The 14,302-nt window shown below is 35.3% G+C and overlaps 1 protein-coding gene across 5 annotated transcripts in view; it reads right to left on the reverse strand.

The window, feature by feature from the left end:
* ITSN1 (intersectin 1) overlaps nucleotides 1–14,302 on the reverse strand; it is a 141,444-nt gene that overhangs the window by 67,277 nt on the left and 59,865 nt on the right. For all 5 annotated transcript variants that reach the window (XM_075432445.1, XM_075432466.1, XM_075432459.1 and 2 more), the window contains 5 exons: nucleotides 13,937–14,199; nucleotides 12,956–13,105; nucleotides 12,692–12,832; nucleotides 8,446–8,533; nucleotides 8,132–8,271 (listed from right to left, as the gene is read on the reverse strand). In XM_075432445.1, the coding sequence (XP_075288560.1) occupies nucleotides 8,132–8,271; nucleotides 8,446–8,533; nucleotides 12,692–12,832; nucleotides 12,956–13,105; nucleotides 13,937–14,199 (782 nt within the window). The remainder of the gene's footprint in view (nucleotides 1–8,131; nucleotides 8,272–8,445; nucleotides 8,534–12,691; nucleotides 12,833–12,955; nucleotides 13,106–13,936; nucleotides 14,200–14,302) is intronic.

Here is a 14,302-nt window from a genome sequence, read left to right on the forward strand (position 1 = left end):
TGCTGAATGACTGCACACTGTGCATCATCAAATTTTAAGACGTCAAAATAACTACATGCTGAAGAGTAGTAGCACATGACCTTTGCGAGGTATTAAAAACACTTCTGATACATGGATGAAAGTTTAAAAAAAAAGTTAAGATGAACCATGTGTCCTACCTCTCAGTCTCATTTCATTAATGATCCTCAATTTTAAATTCAAAGAAAACTGAATTCAATATCATTAAAGAGATAATCAGTTCTTATACAAGTTTTAATTGAACTCTGCTAAGGCCATGAAACTCACTGAAATACGGGGATAATTTGGGCAATACCATATTTTATGATCATCATCATTTTCCACAGTCACATTCAAGCTTAGTAGTCAGTCAGGATCTACAACGGATTTTACAGAATGTAAAATAAACTGCTCTTGCAAAATCATCAGAATTATTCAGGCAGGACATTGCCTTTGTGAAAATTTTTAAACTCTAAATGCCCATGGTTATAAACATTCATGCACAGCCTTATTTTAGACTATGGAAAAGGGCTACTAAAAAAGAAATACCTTAGCAATATTGAACATAATTTTTTTTTAGTAGTTGGCCCATAAAGTAAAATGAGAAAATAAAAGTAATGGGAGACTGCAGTGACCACACAGCTGGTCAACTGCACCTGGAGCTGGAAGTGACCTCTGACCAGACCACAAATTTCTGAATTTCGCTAACTAGAGTGAACAGTCACTTTCAATAAGCATATGTTATTAATTCAGCTTCTTTAATGTTAGACTTTTAATACTTTGAGGTACAAAGGACTTGACCCTTGCTTCAAATTAACTTGTCTAAGGGAATCACAGTCCCCATCTTGTCTACATGATCACCTGAACCCTTATTTGTATCAAAAAATACGTACAAGTGCAAAGGACAAATATACAACCATAAGAACATTAGCAGTAGAGCGATTTACAAGCATTCATCTGAAAGGACATAGAGTAGAAAATGGTGCAGTTGAAAGCAGTTTTCCACCTGGCCAACTGTATCATGAATTCTTGTAGATTGCAGAAAACCATAAAACTAAGTATCTACAAAGCTCTTGAAGGTTAAAATACAACTGCTGTGGAGTATCAAATCTCTTGACTAGCATTCATGACTTTTAACAAGCTGTTTCTCTTTTCTGGGTAAACAGCCTGTTGTCCAAAGCACAGGTTTCTGAATCTTACATTTAGTCAGGCTTCAGCACAGGCTTCCATTTAGAAACCTTTTGTTGTTCTGCTTGCTCTAGCTTTCCTTCACATCCATGTCCCCTCCTGTCACTTGACTTTGCATATCAAGAAGCTCAAGATTCTCAGTCCTAGGCGATGAGAACTGCTCTTCCTATTGAACAGAGAGCACTGTGATAGCTACGCATTTCTAATAAGGCAACACCTGTTGTTACTTGCTAAATTTTAAGCTATTTAGACAACAGTCCTTTCCAGGCTTGTTTTTTCTTCCCCTTTGCATCTTTATCCCAAACTCTGGAGTTTGAGCAGTAAAATAGAAACAATCACTAGGCAAAGAAAGAGGAACTAAAATTCTTGAAGCGTATGAAGGCTACCATAGCTAAACAGAAACCCCCAATAAATCTCAAAACCTTTAAGTGAGACAACCCAGATGCAAGTATCTGAGCTTAGTTTACATTTTTAACAAGAAATTTGTAAACTAGAAAGAGTGATTCAGTTCATCTATAGCTGCAGTATCAAGAGGAATCTACCTCTAATTCAGAATACTGGTATTCCCCCCCTTCAGAAAACTTCCTGAATTCGCAAATACATAAAAACAAGTTAAAACTTGCAATACATCTGTACATCAAACATTATCTACTTCCACTAGATGTCCAACGGTAAGGCTAGTCCAAACTTTATCTATTAATTACAGTTTAGATATGTAAGTTTATCTCCAAAACTTTGATATATGTCACTTTTACTGTCAAACAGAAAACTGGGGAAGTTGTAGCTATGAGCCATGCCCCCACATCTGCCTGAAGCCAGCAGCAGTTTCTCATGCTGAGTACATACAGCAGGATCATTAAATGTTAATTAAGAGCTGTTAAGCACTGCTGCCAACTCTAGTCCAAATAATTACATTATTTTGTTTGCTTATTTTATCATTTTATCTATAAGCTCAGCTAAGTTAGGATCTCAAGGGACATTTTTATAATTAAGTTTTCCATATACATTTTAACACATTATTCTCTCCCAGCTAAGCCCATGTGCTAGTTCAGAGTTGTGTGACGAGATTTGTGTGTGACATACCTGTAACAGTTAAGAAAATCTAACCAAGTTTATACTCCTAGCACTGGAGGAATATTTTTGGAGATTAAAAAAATGCAATATATATCCTTCTTTGCATTAGCTAGGAGGAAATAAAGATATGACCAGTATCTCATGCAACAGACAGATGCTCTGTTGCTCTGCCAAGTACCAGTGGGAGGATGAGGGAGAAAGAATCAGCACCTTCCACAGTGCTACAGGACACCAGTTGAACAAAATTATAGTAACACTTCAACAGTCAACAGAATGAAACATTTGCCAGCTGAATATCCAGCACAGTCCTACACTCACCTTTTACAGACACAAGCAACTTAAAAGGTGTACATTTACAAATCGTATATTGTAACTCCAAAGACATAACAACGCTTTGCTTGTTTCAGGTGTGCAGAACAAAGCATGTCTTACCTTATAAGCAGAGAGAAACTATCACCTTTCCACTTAATTCACAAACAGACTAACAAGTATAATTTTGAGATGTTACAATAGCCACATTCAGGTACCCACATACTATTGAATATGAATTAAAATATGAGTTTCATACATCAGAGTAATATTCACTATATACAGACAAGTCATACTGCTATGAAAACCTTAACTGTAGAAGTGTAGTTGTTTAAACCCAAATTTTGCCTCTTGACAGAAAGACACTAGAACTTAGGATACCTCAGGGATTACAATTCAAGGTTTCCATCAAATCTTCTCCCCTTGAGACAAACCAGAGCATTTGATCCCTGTGGAAAGAACCCTACAGTTCTGTGCTCACTGAGGCTTTCCCACAGCAATACTCTTCTACCCCATTCCCCAGCTCCCAAAGCGCCTGCTTTGTCCTTGACAGAGACAGCTCCTCCTTTCACCCCATATTATAGATATGGGGGATTTGACAAAAGGAATGTATCACCATCTCTCTCATACCTGGAATCACAAATTACAGTGCTGTGTAGGAATACTTAACATAAAAGTGTTTTCTTTTTAAAAATTCTGAACACCGTGACCAAAATAGGCAATTAACTTCAAATTTTGACGTTTCAGATAAGCAAAAGACAAAAATAACTAACTAGTACCTTGCCCAGGTTGCAATTCAAGGCACACTCCTCATCTAGGCAGTAAGGATTAGATAAAGAATCAAATTATAAACTCTTCTCTTTGGCTATGTTTTAGTGCTAGGACCTCTTATTAAATACTAACTTAGTTAAACACTGCACACTCATCTGTTTATGGTAAAGTGAAGCACATAACTGGAGGAGGTTCACCACTCAGATTGAGACAGTTGTGTACTGCCTGAGTATGGCATGGAGACCTTTAGAAAGGAGTCTAAGTAGTTGACGCAGCCCAGGAGAACTGCCAGGCACTGCAGCATTGCATCTTCCATTGCCACTGACTGGAAGAAAGAAATGCTCAAATGTAAACAGGCATTCATATGCAAGACTTGTCCAGTGCACACTGACTAGACAGGGACTGACAACAACTGGAACACGACACAAAATGTAAAACATTTTTAAGAATTTGATTCTACTTGTTCACCACTTTTTCCAGGCACTGAGAGTAGCTTCTCAGCAAGACTAACATATTTTGGAAACACTAATTTAGTTGTCTTCTCCTGTGCAATAACACAGATAAGCTCTAAATACTTGATTCTTCTATGTATACAAAATTATTATTTGGTCCTCAGAGACAAGAATCACATTAAGAATTATTCTAATTGCTTTATTTGACATGTGTAATGACTGACCATTGTGAAATTTAAATATAAATTCACACTGAATGTAGAAAGAATTTGTAAAGGTAAATTATAGTAGGACTATACGTATACAAAAAGGAAACCTAATATAAAGCCTTCTAGTCTACAAGAATTATTTTATAAAGTATAGCAAATAAACAAGTGCCTAGTTACTGCATTTCTAGGCTTCAACCACAATTCAGGACACAAAAAAGTGGCCAAACTTTCAACCTTGTTACAAACTCAGTCGCTTACACTATAGCCAAATATAGCACAATCCACAAGACTATTATCTTCTCTGACAAAATGCCTGAAATCTGATTTAAAAGGATATCTGACCAGCTGCAGGCTAAGGTACCTATTTCTCTGCCAAACAAGTACTAACAGTTTCATGAAACTATGTGGGTTCTACCTAAAGATATTCAATAAAGATACTTGAAACTATCTATTTTGGAATATTAATAACATTTTACACTCCAGAAAGTTTTTCAAAAGGAACCAAATTCTACAAACATTTCCAACTCTTGAGACGTTAACATGACACAAAAGTAACTGAAGTATTTGAGCTCCAAAGGACTAATCAGAAGAAATTGAAATCATTTGTTTTGGAGGGATGACAAAAGATCCAGTGGAAAAAAATGTTTCATTTATCTCTCCAGTCACTCATATATTCTATTAAGGCATGAAGCAAAGATGAGGCAATTTCACACTTGTTTTAAGTATTCACTTACTGCAGGACATAAAAACTATAACACAGAGGCAAATGCAGTGCAATCCACTGTATACTGCTACGGTGTTAACATGCAGACCCATAACCTAAAATATATTGGAACATTAGGTAAATTTTATGGTCTCATCAATGAAAAGGCACACTAGATGACAGTTAAATTTTTCATTTTATCTTGATCTACTGTGGCACGTTTCTGTATTCACTATCAGCAGATCAAGTGTAGCCTATTTCAAGAAAATGAATCAGAAATAGAGTTTTGTAAAATGTAAGGATATATTCACATAGGAGATAACACAACCAATATTCATAGCCAGTAAGGACCAAATTTCAACGATGGCAAAAGGTTGTGATTTAATGTTGCTGTCAACTTCACTGTCTCTTCAGCGTTTCATTAAAACTAGTTTCGCATATACCTTGTACTCAGAGAGCAGTAGCTTACATGTTTACAATTTTGGTTCTGTTTTCTAGTAAATTAAGCATTTTGACTAAGTAAAGACATGTATTACTCCCTCTCTCTGCAGCAAATAAGCGCAAAATGCTGTAAGATTGTATATACCTATATAGTATTTAGATATGCTTTTTTTTCCTGGGAGTTGACAAATGGTACCACAACATTCTGCTACTCATCCCGAAGCTAGTTCTATTACAGAGGAGAAGGCAAGCACCAGTGCCACTTCGTCACTTGTCAGAGAACAAAAGCTGTGCAAGACAGTGTCAATTATGGTGCTGCCATCCTAACAGCCACCTCATCAAATGTGCATCTCAGTTAGTATACTGAAGCACAAAGTAAATCATAAAAGAAGTCTATCAGTTTTAACCTACAAGATAATTTAGAAACAGACTTGATTAAAAAATGAGGTTTTCAATTCATTTATTTAATAAAATTATATTTTTAAAATAAACCTTTCCATATTTCCCATCGTTACATATTTTGCTTTAGTTTACAAAACAAACAGCCGTTATTATATTTAGAGCTCAGAGGTGGCAGAATTTTTGATTAAGTATTTGAAAAGGTTTTACATTTAAATGCCAGTGTAATACAGCCGACTGATAATTATACAAATTGCAAGGTATTGTAGCACCAAATGAGCCTGCTGTATTTATGCACCGTTACTAAAAAGTTCTTTTGTTATTTGGGGAAGCTAGTAATTTGGCAATTATTTATAAGCCATTTTCCACCTATTCCAAATGTAACAATCAACTTTCCAGTAGCAGTTCCTAAAATGTTGTCTCAGATTTTTGATTGTTTAGTTAAAAGTATCTGAGAATTACGCAAGTTCCTAGACTGCTTTGTTTTGAGCAATATTATTACCTAAGAGATGGGTGTGTTCTGCATTGGTTCGAGAACAGAACTTCTACTTCACACAAACCCTAATAAAAATATGAGTCTCAGGAAAGCTTTCACCAACTTTGTGCTTGTTATGAGAGCTCTCTCCACAAGAACAACAGCCATTAAATCACTGCTGCACATACAGCAGCTTCGAAGAGGTTTCTCTGGCAATGGGAGTACTACAGCCATTCCATGCTGAGTCCACAACAAGGTATATATGCCTTTTGTAGATCTAGTAATCATCCAGGCCCCCAAAAATACATCTTGCACATCTAGTGAAACTACAAAAGGCAAAAGATACAGCTCTCTGAATTAAGCTCCCACCTCTCAGTTTCAATATTATGACTGCCCCACTGCCTTGTTTTTATCTCTTCAACATCTCTTCCAAGCAAGGAAAGAAAGCTGCAGCAAGGCAAAAATAGCAACATACAGCATCAGAATGTGGTCTTCCTATTAAGCATTGCTTCTACGCATTATGAAATGAAGAACACAGTATCCTCAAGCCAGAGAGAGCTGAAGTCTTCCCAAAGAACTGTCTACAGAACTAATTTTCAGCATTTAAAGTGATAACTCTAAATACTAAGATTTGAACAAATAAATATATTTTCCCATTAAACTGGAAAATAGTTTACAATTAGACAAGGCATTCTTGGATAGATGGCAGACATTCTGACCAATCTACGCCTTTGTTTAATGCGCATTTTCAATTTTAATTATCATTAGCTTGTTATTTGTTGAGTCAAGCCCTTCAGTATTTGAAACATTGAAGTTTGTTTGTTTTATTTTTTCCTATTGTCACAGTACTAAGATTATTTAACCCCCTGTCCATTTATAAGCTGTTTAGGTCATTTATGATCAAACTGAATGCTGACACTAATTTTAGAATTAATACCCTTTGGTCATATTTATCTGCAAAACACTTCAAAAGGACTCCACTTAAAAAGAAAAAAAAAAAAAGAATCACCAAAAAGCACAACATATTAAGATGTGTCCAAAAGCATATAAAAAATAAGTGAGGTAATCTATTCTGTTCTCTTTTGAAATAAATTGTGAATATTTTGTTTGTCTTGTGTCTCTTACAACTCTGCAGGATTCTCCCCTTTCTGCCTTCCTGCCTAAGATCAGGAGAGTCATCTTTGAATTGGCATTAAAACAGGTAGTGGCACAGTCTACAGCTTTTAATTTTTCCTATAATTATTAACAACTTTAATATTAAAACAAGCTATTCATTGTTTAACTTCAAACACATCTTTCATCCTAAAGCATATGATGCAATCATAATTGATCTAATTTAAGAACAACTACAGAAACATTAATGCATGTATCACAGTGCTTTTCTTTCTAAACATTTGTAGCACAATTTATTATACTTTGCAGGAGATTGAGATTTTTTCTAGTCACACTTCAGGTGAAACCATCAGTCAAAATTGCAGATAAAGTAATTTAACACTAGAATATTTTAAGAAAAAACAAACACTATTAAAAGACTGATTTACAGCTTCTCTTTGAAGAACACTTCCTCTACTGATTTTTGCAATTTCTGTAATTTTCTTGTGCAGAAATAAAGAAAAATCACACAGTTTTAACAAAAGACTGATCAATAAAGCATGAAACCACAAACAACAGACAATTACATTCAGGAACAAGTATGAACTTACGAACAGCAGATAACAATTCTCCGTGTCAGTATAAAATCAAGTCTCTCTATTAAAGATCTCAATTTGAAGTACTGATTCCAGCAGATTTGCTGACCTACTACAGTCCTGCACTTCTTTGATGCAAAAGGGCAGAAACTGGCAATTTCGTATTTGCAACCACGGATCTGGAGTCAGAGCTCAAATTTATTTTGAAATAGGTGCTGCAGATTAAGTTGATTCGAACTCTGAGTTTGGACGCTAAGTAGTATTTTCTTTTTTTTTTTTTTAAAAAAAAAAAAAAAAAAAAGAGACAATGTTCCTAAAACTGACATTCCAAATCAATCATTCTAGTTCACTGTTTTTTTCCATAGTCAAGTTAGAAAATAATTAACTGAACATTTAAAAGAAAGAGCTAAAAAGTCTAGGATTACCTTCAGTTGATTATTGAAAATATCAATTTCCTGAAGTTTAGATCTGGTTTCTTTTTCTACTTCATCTAGCTGGTCTCGAAGCTGTTGACGTGCTAGTTCCTTGGCTTCTAAAGCTCTTTTGATGGTAAGAAGAGAATCTCCTGGTTTTAAACATATTGTCAAGAAAGTATTTTCTTACACACAGAATTTTAGGTCATAGAAAGCAACATTTTTCAACATGCATCTTGCAACACAAAAAACCAAAATTATTGAGTACACTGTGCAATGCAGCATCATGTCCTACACAACTTTGACATGTACAAAAATATACTTACTGTGCAAACTGTTCTGTTGAACTTGCTTTAACTGGTCATTGAGCAATTGCTTTTCTGGAATCAACCTTCCAAGCATCTGCTGAGATTCCTGAATAGAGGACAAGGAGGAGAGAGAAAACAAGAAGAGAAACAGACAAAAAGCTAAGTGAAGGATGATCTTAGCCATAAGACCTCTCATTTTCATTTCTTCTGAAATGACTCTACTTTTTCTTTCACTAAATTATATATTATTGCTATTATTCAACCACTGCCTGTTTGGTACTACCTCTCAGACATAGTTCTCTGCCAGTATAAAAAGGTGAGCCTATCAAATTCAGGCATATTACTTGAAGATTGATTCTCATTGAATACACAACTTGGTTTGGAATTATTTGAAATTCAGGGCAAAAAGATAAGGATAGATTTCACTTGTTAAAACAAGAACTTACTAACCATTTAATTCTCATTATAGTAAATTAATATTACCTTTGATCAGGAATAGAAAGGCAAATAGTTACAGTTTATTTAAAGAGGAGAAAATACAGGCTTTCACTTTAAAGGAATATATTATGGCCAAAAGCTATGCAACACAAGCTCTGTTAGATAAGAACACTTGAGTCCTAGATCTCGATTTAGCACTCTTGAAACAGGATTATGATCTCTCTCAATTTCAGCACACAAACATAAGATTGTATACTGATACATTACAGGAGACCCTGCAGATGAGAAATTCTTTCTTCGGTGGATCATATATATATTATATACAATCCTAGTTCTTTCTGGAAGATGAAGTGCTACTTCATGCACCTTTCAGAAGCCTTGACCTCCAACTTCAAGATGTCAAAACATATTACAGAAGCATGATGTGAAATAGCTTATTTTATAAAAACCGTTTCAGTGTCAACATCCCATCTTTCAGACAAACTAAGTAATTTATTTCAGCAGTTGACTTGAACTTCAGGCTTTTGAGGAATCAACCACCTGACAATTTCAATTTGTCATGAAGGATTGCAAATGATACAAAACAATCCTAAGAATAAATGTCACCTAATAGCTTAATACCAGAAAGAGTCCCACAAAAAGTTTTTAGTTTTTGTCACAAGAACACAAGGCTGACCGTACTGACACGATTTCATAGTTGTCCCACTTTACTCATGGCAGTCTTTGATCAGGCCTCAGCAGTGTACAGCTCTGATCTTATGATTATGCAACGACTGCAGATCACTGTAATCTCTTTATGTTCCAAAAAACATACTTACATAGCACAGCAGAGTCAAGGACTTTATAAATTCACAAAGTACCAAAATCAAGATAGACTATGTATTTGACTAACAGGACTGCATGTGTCCCTCACTGTTCAGCTGCAGTGCCTATAGCATCAGCAGGTCTTTTTCAGCCCATCAAAGATATCACGCAGGCCAGATACTCCTGTCATGGGACTATTATTCCCTACCTAGAACCAAATTAGAAACAGCAATATATAATGTAGCATTTTCCATATCATATTCCATATATTCCATATAGCCTGCCTCCTTCTCAACAACCATTATTAGCATGTTCTTAAACTATATGCAAAACACTGTCCTTTGTGCTCATTTCCCTTTCATCACAGTCTCCCACCCAAACACCTACATGCCCCATGCCATAGATTGGGATGAAAAATTTAAACAGTATTGTTAAATTAGTATAGCACACAGGCATCATGGAAATGAAGTTTTCAAGTAGTATAATCCAAGAAAGGTGGTATCTAGTAGACTCAATGTATTGATGGATAAACCTCAAGAGAAAGAGGAAATGAACTCACCTTTCAAGACACAAGGATATCAAAAATTGTATCATTCCAATTCAAGAACCATTTAGATAAGCCAAATAGCAGAAAATGAAAATGAAACAGGGTTTACAGAAAAATTATCATTCTTCAAGCACAAAAGTAACATAGGACATATTTCAGGGTGGAATGTAATTCGAACCTTAGTCATTTATTTTAAAGGCCAGAATACTTCTAAACTCCAGACTACTCAGTCTCACTACACAGAATAGTTTGCAGAGTATTTAAGGACAGAGAACACCAAGGGATCATGAGGGTCAAGTTCTGTTCCCTGAAATCACAGACAACTATGTAATAAGCACCTACTCCAAGAGCATCCACAACATGCTCTTCCACATCCTTCAGTTGCACTGAAGAAACAGATAAAAGAAATTAATGGCATCACTAACATGAAAGTTTCATGCAACAAGAAATTTCCAAGAATTTATTAACAACCCATGTAGCAGGAGAAGGCAAACAAAGCAATCAAAAACCAGTTTCCTGTCAATCTAATGAGGGAAAGTTCTCTTCTGATACTACACCCTGAGCAAGAGGGCATATGAGAAACTGAGATACCACTATACATCTTAAGTCTCTGCCACATACACTGCTTCCATCGCTTCAGAGGAAGGACAAATTACTTGGGAACTAAAGCATTCATCAAAGAGGCAAATAACCCCTGCAGGTAACTAGCAGAAGCCCTGCAGACAGTATAAACATAATTCAAACACATATAGTTCAGGTGTCTGGAAGGCAGGATCCTTCCAAACATCCCTGGAAATACCACTCTACCAGATACCAGAGATTCATGTAACTAGCACAAATTTTCATCACCCAGGATTAATTGTTACACAAGTTTAATCAAACTCCATCTTGAAACTAATTAAGACGTTGAAGAATAATTACTCCTTTGAATTAACTCATCTTTCCACAGTAAGTGTCAGATGTATTAAACTAAAATATTGCCGAGTGAAGATGTATTGTCCTTCAAAGATAACTTACTTTTTAATCTATTAGAGAGTTTAGAGGATCAAAATCTCCTTTTTTAAAAAGTTACTTAATGCTTTAGCCTTTCCTCTACAAATTAGATAGTAAAATTCACAGGATATTTGAGAAACTCATCTCTCTCTTTTTCAGGAAAAAGCTATCCACTCTTTTAGGTTCTCTCCAGATAAAATTTGGCCTTTTCTACTAAGTAGTGACACTTCTCTCTGGGATCACAAATGTGATAAACCCCTCAAAAGACACTAACTGAAATATTAGTCGTCGAGATCAATGATCATCTGAAAGAAGATAATACCACAAAGACACAGCTATTGCTGTTAACCTAACAAAACTCATTTTCAGTTGGCAACACATGAGCATTTCATTACAGAGTGGTTTCAAGCCTAATGATGGCAGTTGTGCATCACTTAATAGCATTTCTTATTTGCCGTTGTTTGCATCAAGTGGACAAAACTCAGTGCAAGAATGATCCCTAAATTATACTCTTTATAACAAGCTGCTCCCAAAAGAAAGATGTCTTGTGAAAGGTGTAACAGTGTACACAAAACTTTAATAGAAATGTAAGATGTTTTAAGCAAGAAGAAAAAAAAAAGCCACAAAAATACTCATACAAAACCAAAAAAATCTATGCTTTCAAGTTCTGGCTTTGTTCAGATGAATGCACTACATTAATTATGCTTAGAAAGTTCAAACAGAACAGGAGGATTAAGTTTTAAGATATGTTTTCTTTTACACCTAAGCCCTCATAAAACAACAGTGAGATTTGTAGTGGTAGACAAGCACTGAGAGCCTCCAATACTAGCCAAGAAATAATTTCAAGCAATATAAAATACTTAATAAAGAGAAAAATCCCTAAAACAAATACTACAACTCATCTAGAAACCTTTACAAACTGCAACGAATATTCTTTCAGAAAAACCAGACATCTACTCATTTCAACCTTTAATGTAACAGAGAATTTTAGATAGAGAAGTAGGAAAGATGAATGTCAGGGTTAGACCAGGAACTAACTGGTTTAACTGGTAACATCAATTTTGAAAGTTCATTTTTTTTTTAATAATTAAAAAAAAAGCATCATCAACAAGGCACATAACTGAAGTAAATTCTCTTTCACCACACAAACAGCAATCGTTGCAAACAAATATACATTCCGTAACATTTCATTCTCCTCATCCCCCCAAACCCTTTAACATCTTCAGCCAAAATATTTATTTACTGCTCCCCACAACAGGCTTCTGTGACGATAAAGTGATAATCAGACACACCTTCAAGCATAGGAAGCAAATCCTAGACATGTCAGAAGAACATTCATTTAAAAGAACAACAAATTATCTACAACAATTCCTCATGTACAAGGAACAACACATTATACATTGTAGCAAGTTTGCTTAGGATATTGATGCAGCTGAGGAGGTCAAAATGCAAGGTTAAGAACAAAATTTAATGTTTTCTCACCTGTAGCTGCTGTTGCAAATGGGTGATTTCTGCAATTCTCAGTTCTCTAGATTTATTTGTACTTTCAATTTCTTGTCTTTGGGTAGACAACCGACATCTGATATCCTGAAGCTTTCCCTCCAACTGATTTTTTTTATCATTCTTTAGGAAAAAAAGAAAAATATCTCCCTTTTTTACCAGAATGATTTGTCATGCAAGGCAGGTTCTAAAAAGTACTTTTATTCCACATTTAAGAGCTGAAATTATAGAAACACGCTCACTTACTAGAGCTTCCAGCTCAAATTCTAAGGTCTTCTTTTTTGCCTTCAGAACAACTATGTCCTCTTGTTCTTTGTTTCTTTGATTTAGTAGTTCTTGCCGACGATTACGCTCCCACTCAAGTTGCCGTTGTCTCTCAAGTTCCCGTTTTGCAGCCTGTAGCATTTAAAAAACAAATACATAAAGCAATATGAAAGATCTGTTTTGAGAAATTATTCTAAGCGCTGATATTCATATTCTAATATCCAATTAAAACATTAATATAAACACACTGCTAAACTGTTGTTTAAATATGTGCCTCTGTTTAAGCACACAAATTGCTCAACTGTTTAAATGCTCATTTGAAAGCACTGCTGAAATGTGGTTTCATTGTATACCAGACAGGTGACTAAACAGAATATCACTCCATTTTAATCTGTTTCCCAAGATCCATTTTTCTGATTTAACAAACTGATTTATATTAAGACTTCAAGAACTCTCCAGGATAGCATCAAATCTCTTTCCGAACTCCAATATTAGACACTCTGCAGCTCTGCAAAGAATAAAATGCTACTGCACTGGATGCATCATTGTTTGCCAATGTGAGAAAATAACAGCTTTTTAAGTTAACCAGTATGCGTTTTCTTTAACAGATTAACTCATCACAGGAAAATCATGAATACCACCAACGCCCACAAGTCTTCCTTTATTCATCTGAGCATCTCTTTATATCGATGAAAATAATTATTATTATTATTTTTAAAGAAGTCAGAGGTTAGGAGCACATTGTCCCAGATCTAGATGACTCATCCATTCATTTCATATGAAAAATAAAGAAAGAGATAGCTGATTCTTTCCTTATCTTCAAAAACCCAGAAATTTAAGTTCATTCTTTAAATGTTTGCTTACTAAAAATGACAGCAAAATATTCAGTGTACACACTACATTTGTTCTAATCAAACACAGCTGCCAGCGACATAACAACCTCCCTTTCATCCAGTTAGTTACCTCTCTTCTTTCTATTTCTTTCCTCCTTTCCTCTTCTCTCTGCCGTTCCAATTCCCGTTGTTTTTCCAGCTGTTTCTCTAGCTCCAGTTGTCTTTTACGTTCTTGCTCCTGCCGTTCACGTTCTTTCCTTTCCTGCTCTGCCCGTTCCAGCTGGGCTAGACGCTCCTGTTCTTTGCGTTGCTGTTCCAGGAGAGCCTGCCTCCGTTTTTCAAGTTCCAGATTGCCACGTTCAAAGTTCTCCCGTTTTTTATCTTCAAATGTAACTTTAATGCATGGAAACATTAGGCAAAGAATAAACAAACTCTGCTACTGACTTAAAAAAAAAATAATCCATATATGTTGAATGAAAGTGAAACACCCTTCCAA

This window comes from Opisthocomus hoazin, chromosome 1, assembly GCF_030867145.1.
Source record: "Opisthocomus hoazin isolate bOpiHoa1 chromosome 1, bOpiHoa1.hap1, whole genome shotgun sequence".
In the NCBI taxonomy this organism is placed as follows: Eukaryota; Metazoa; Chordata; class Aves; order Opisthocomiformes; family Opisthocomidae; genus Opisthocomus; species Opisthocomus hoazin.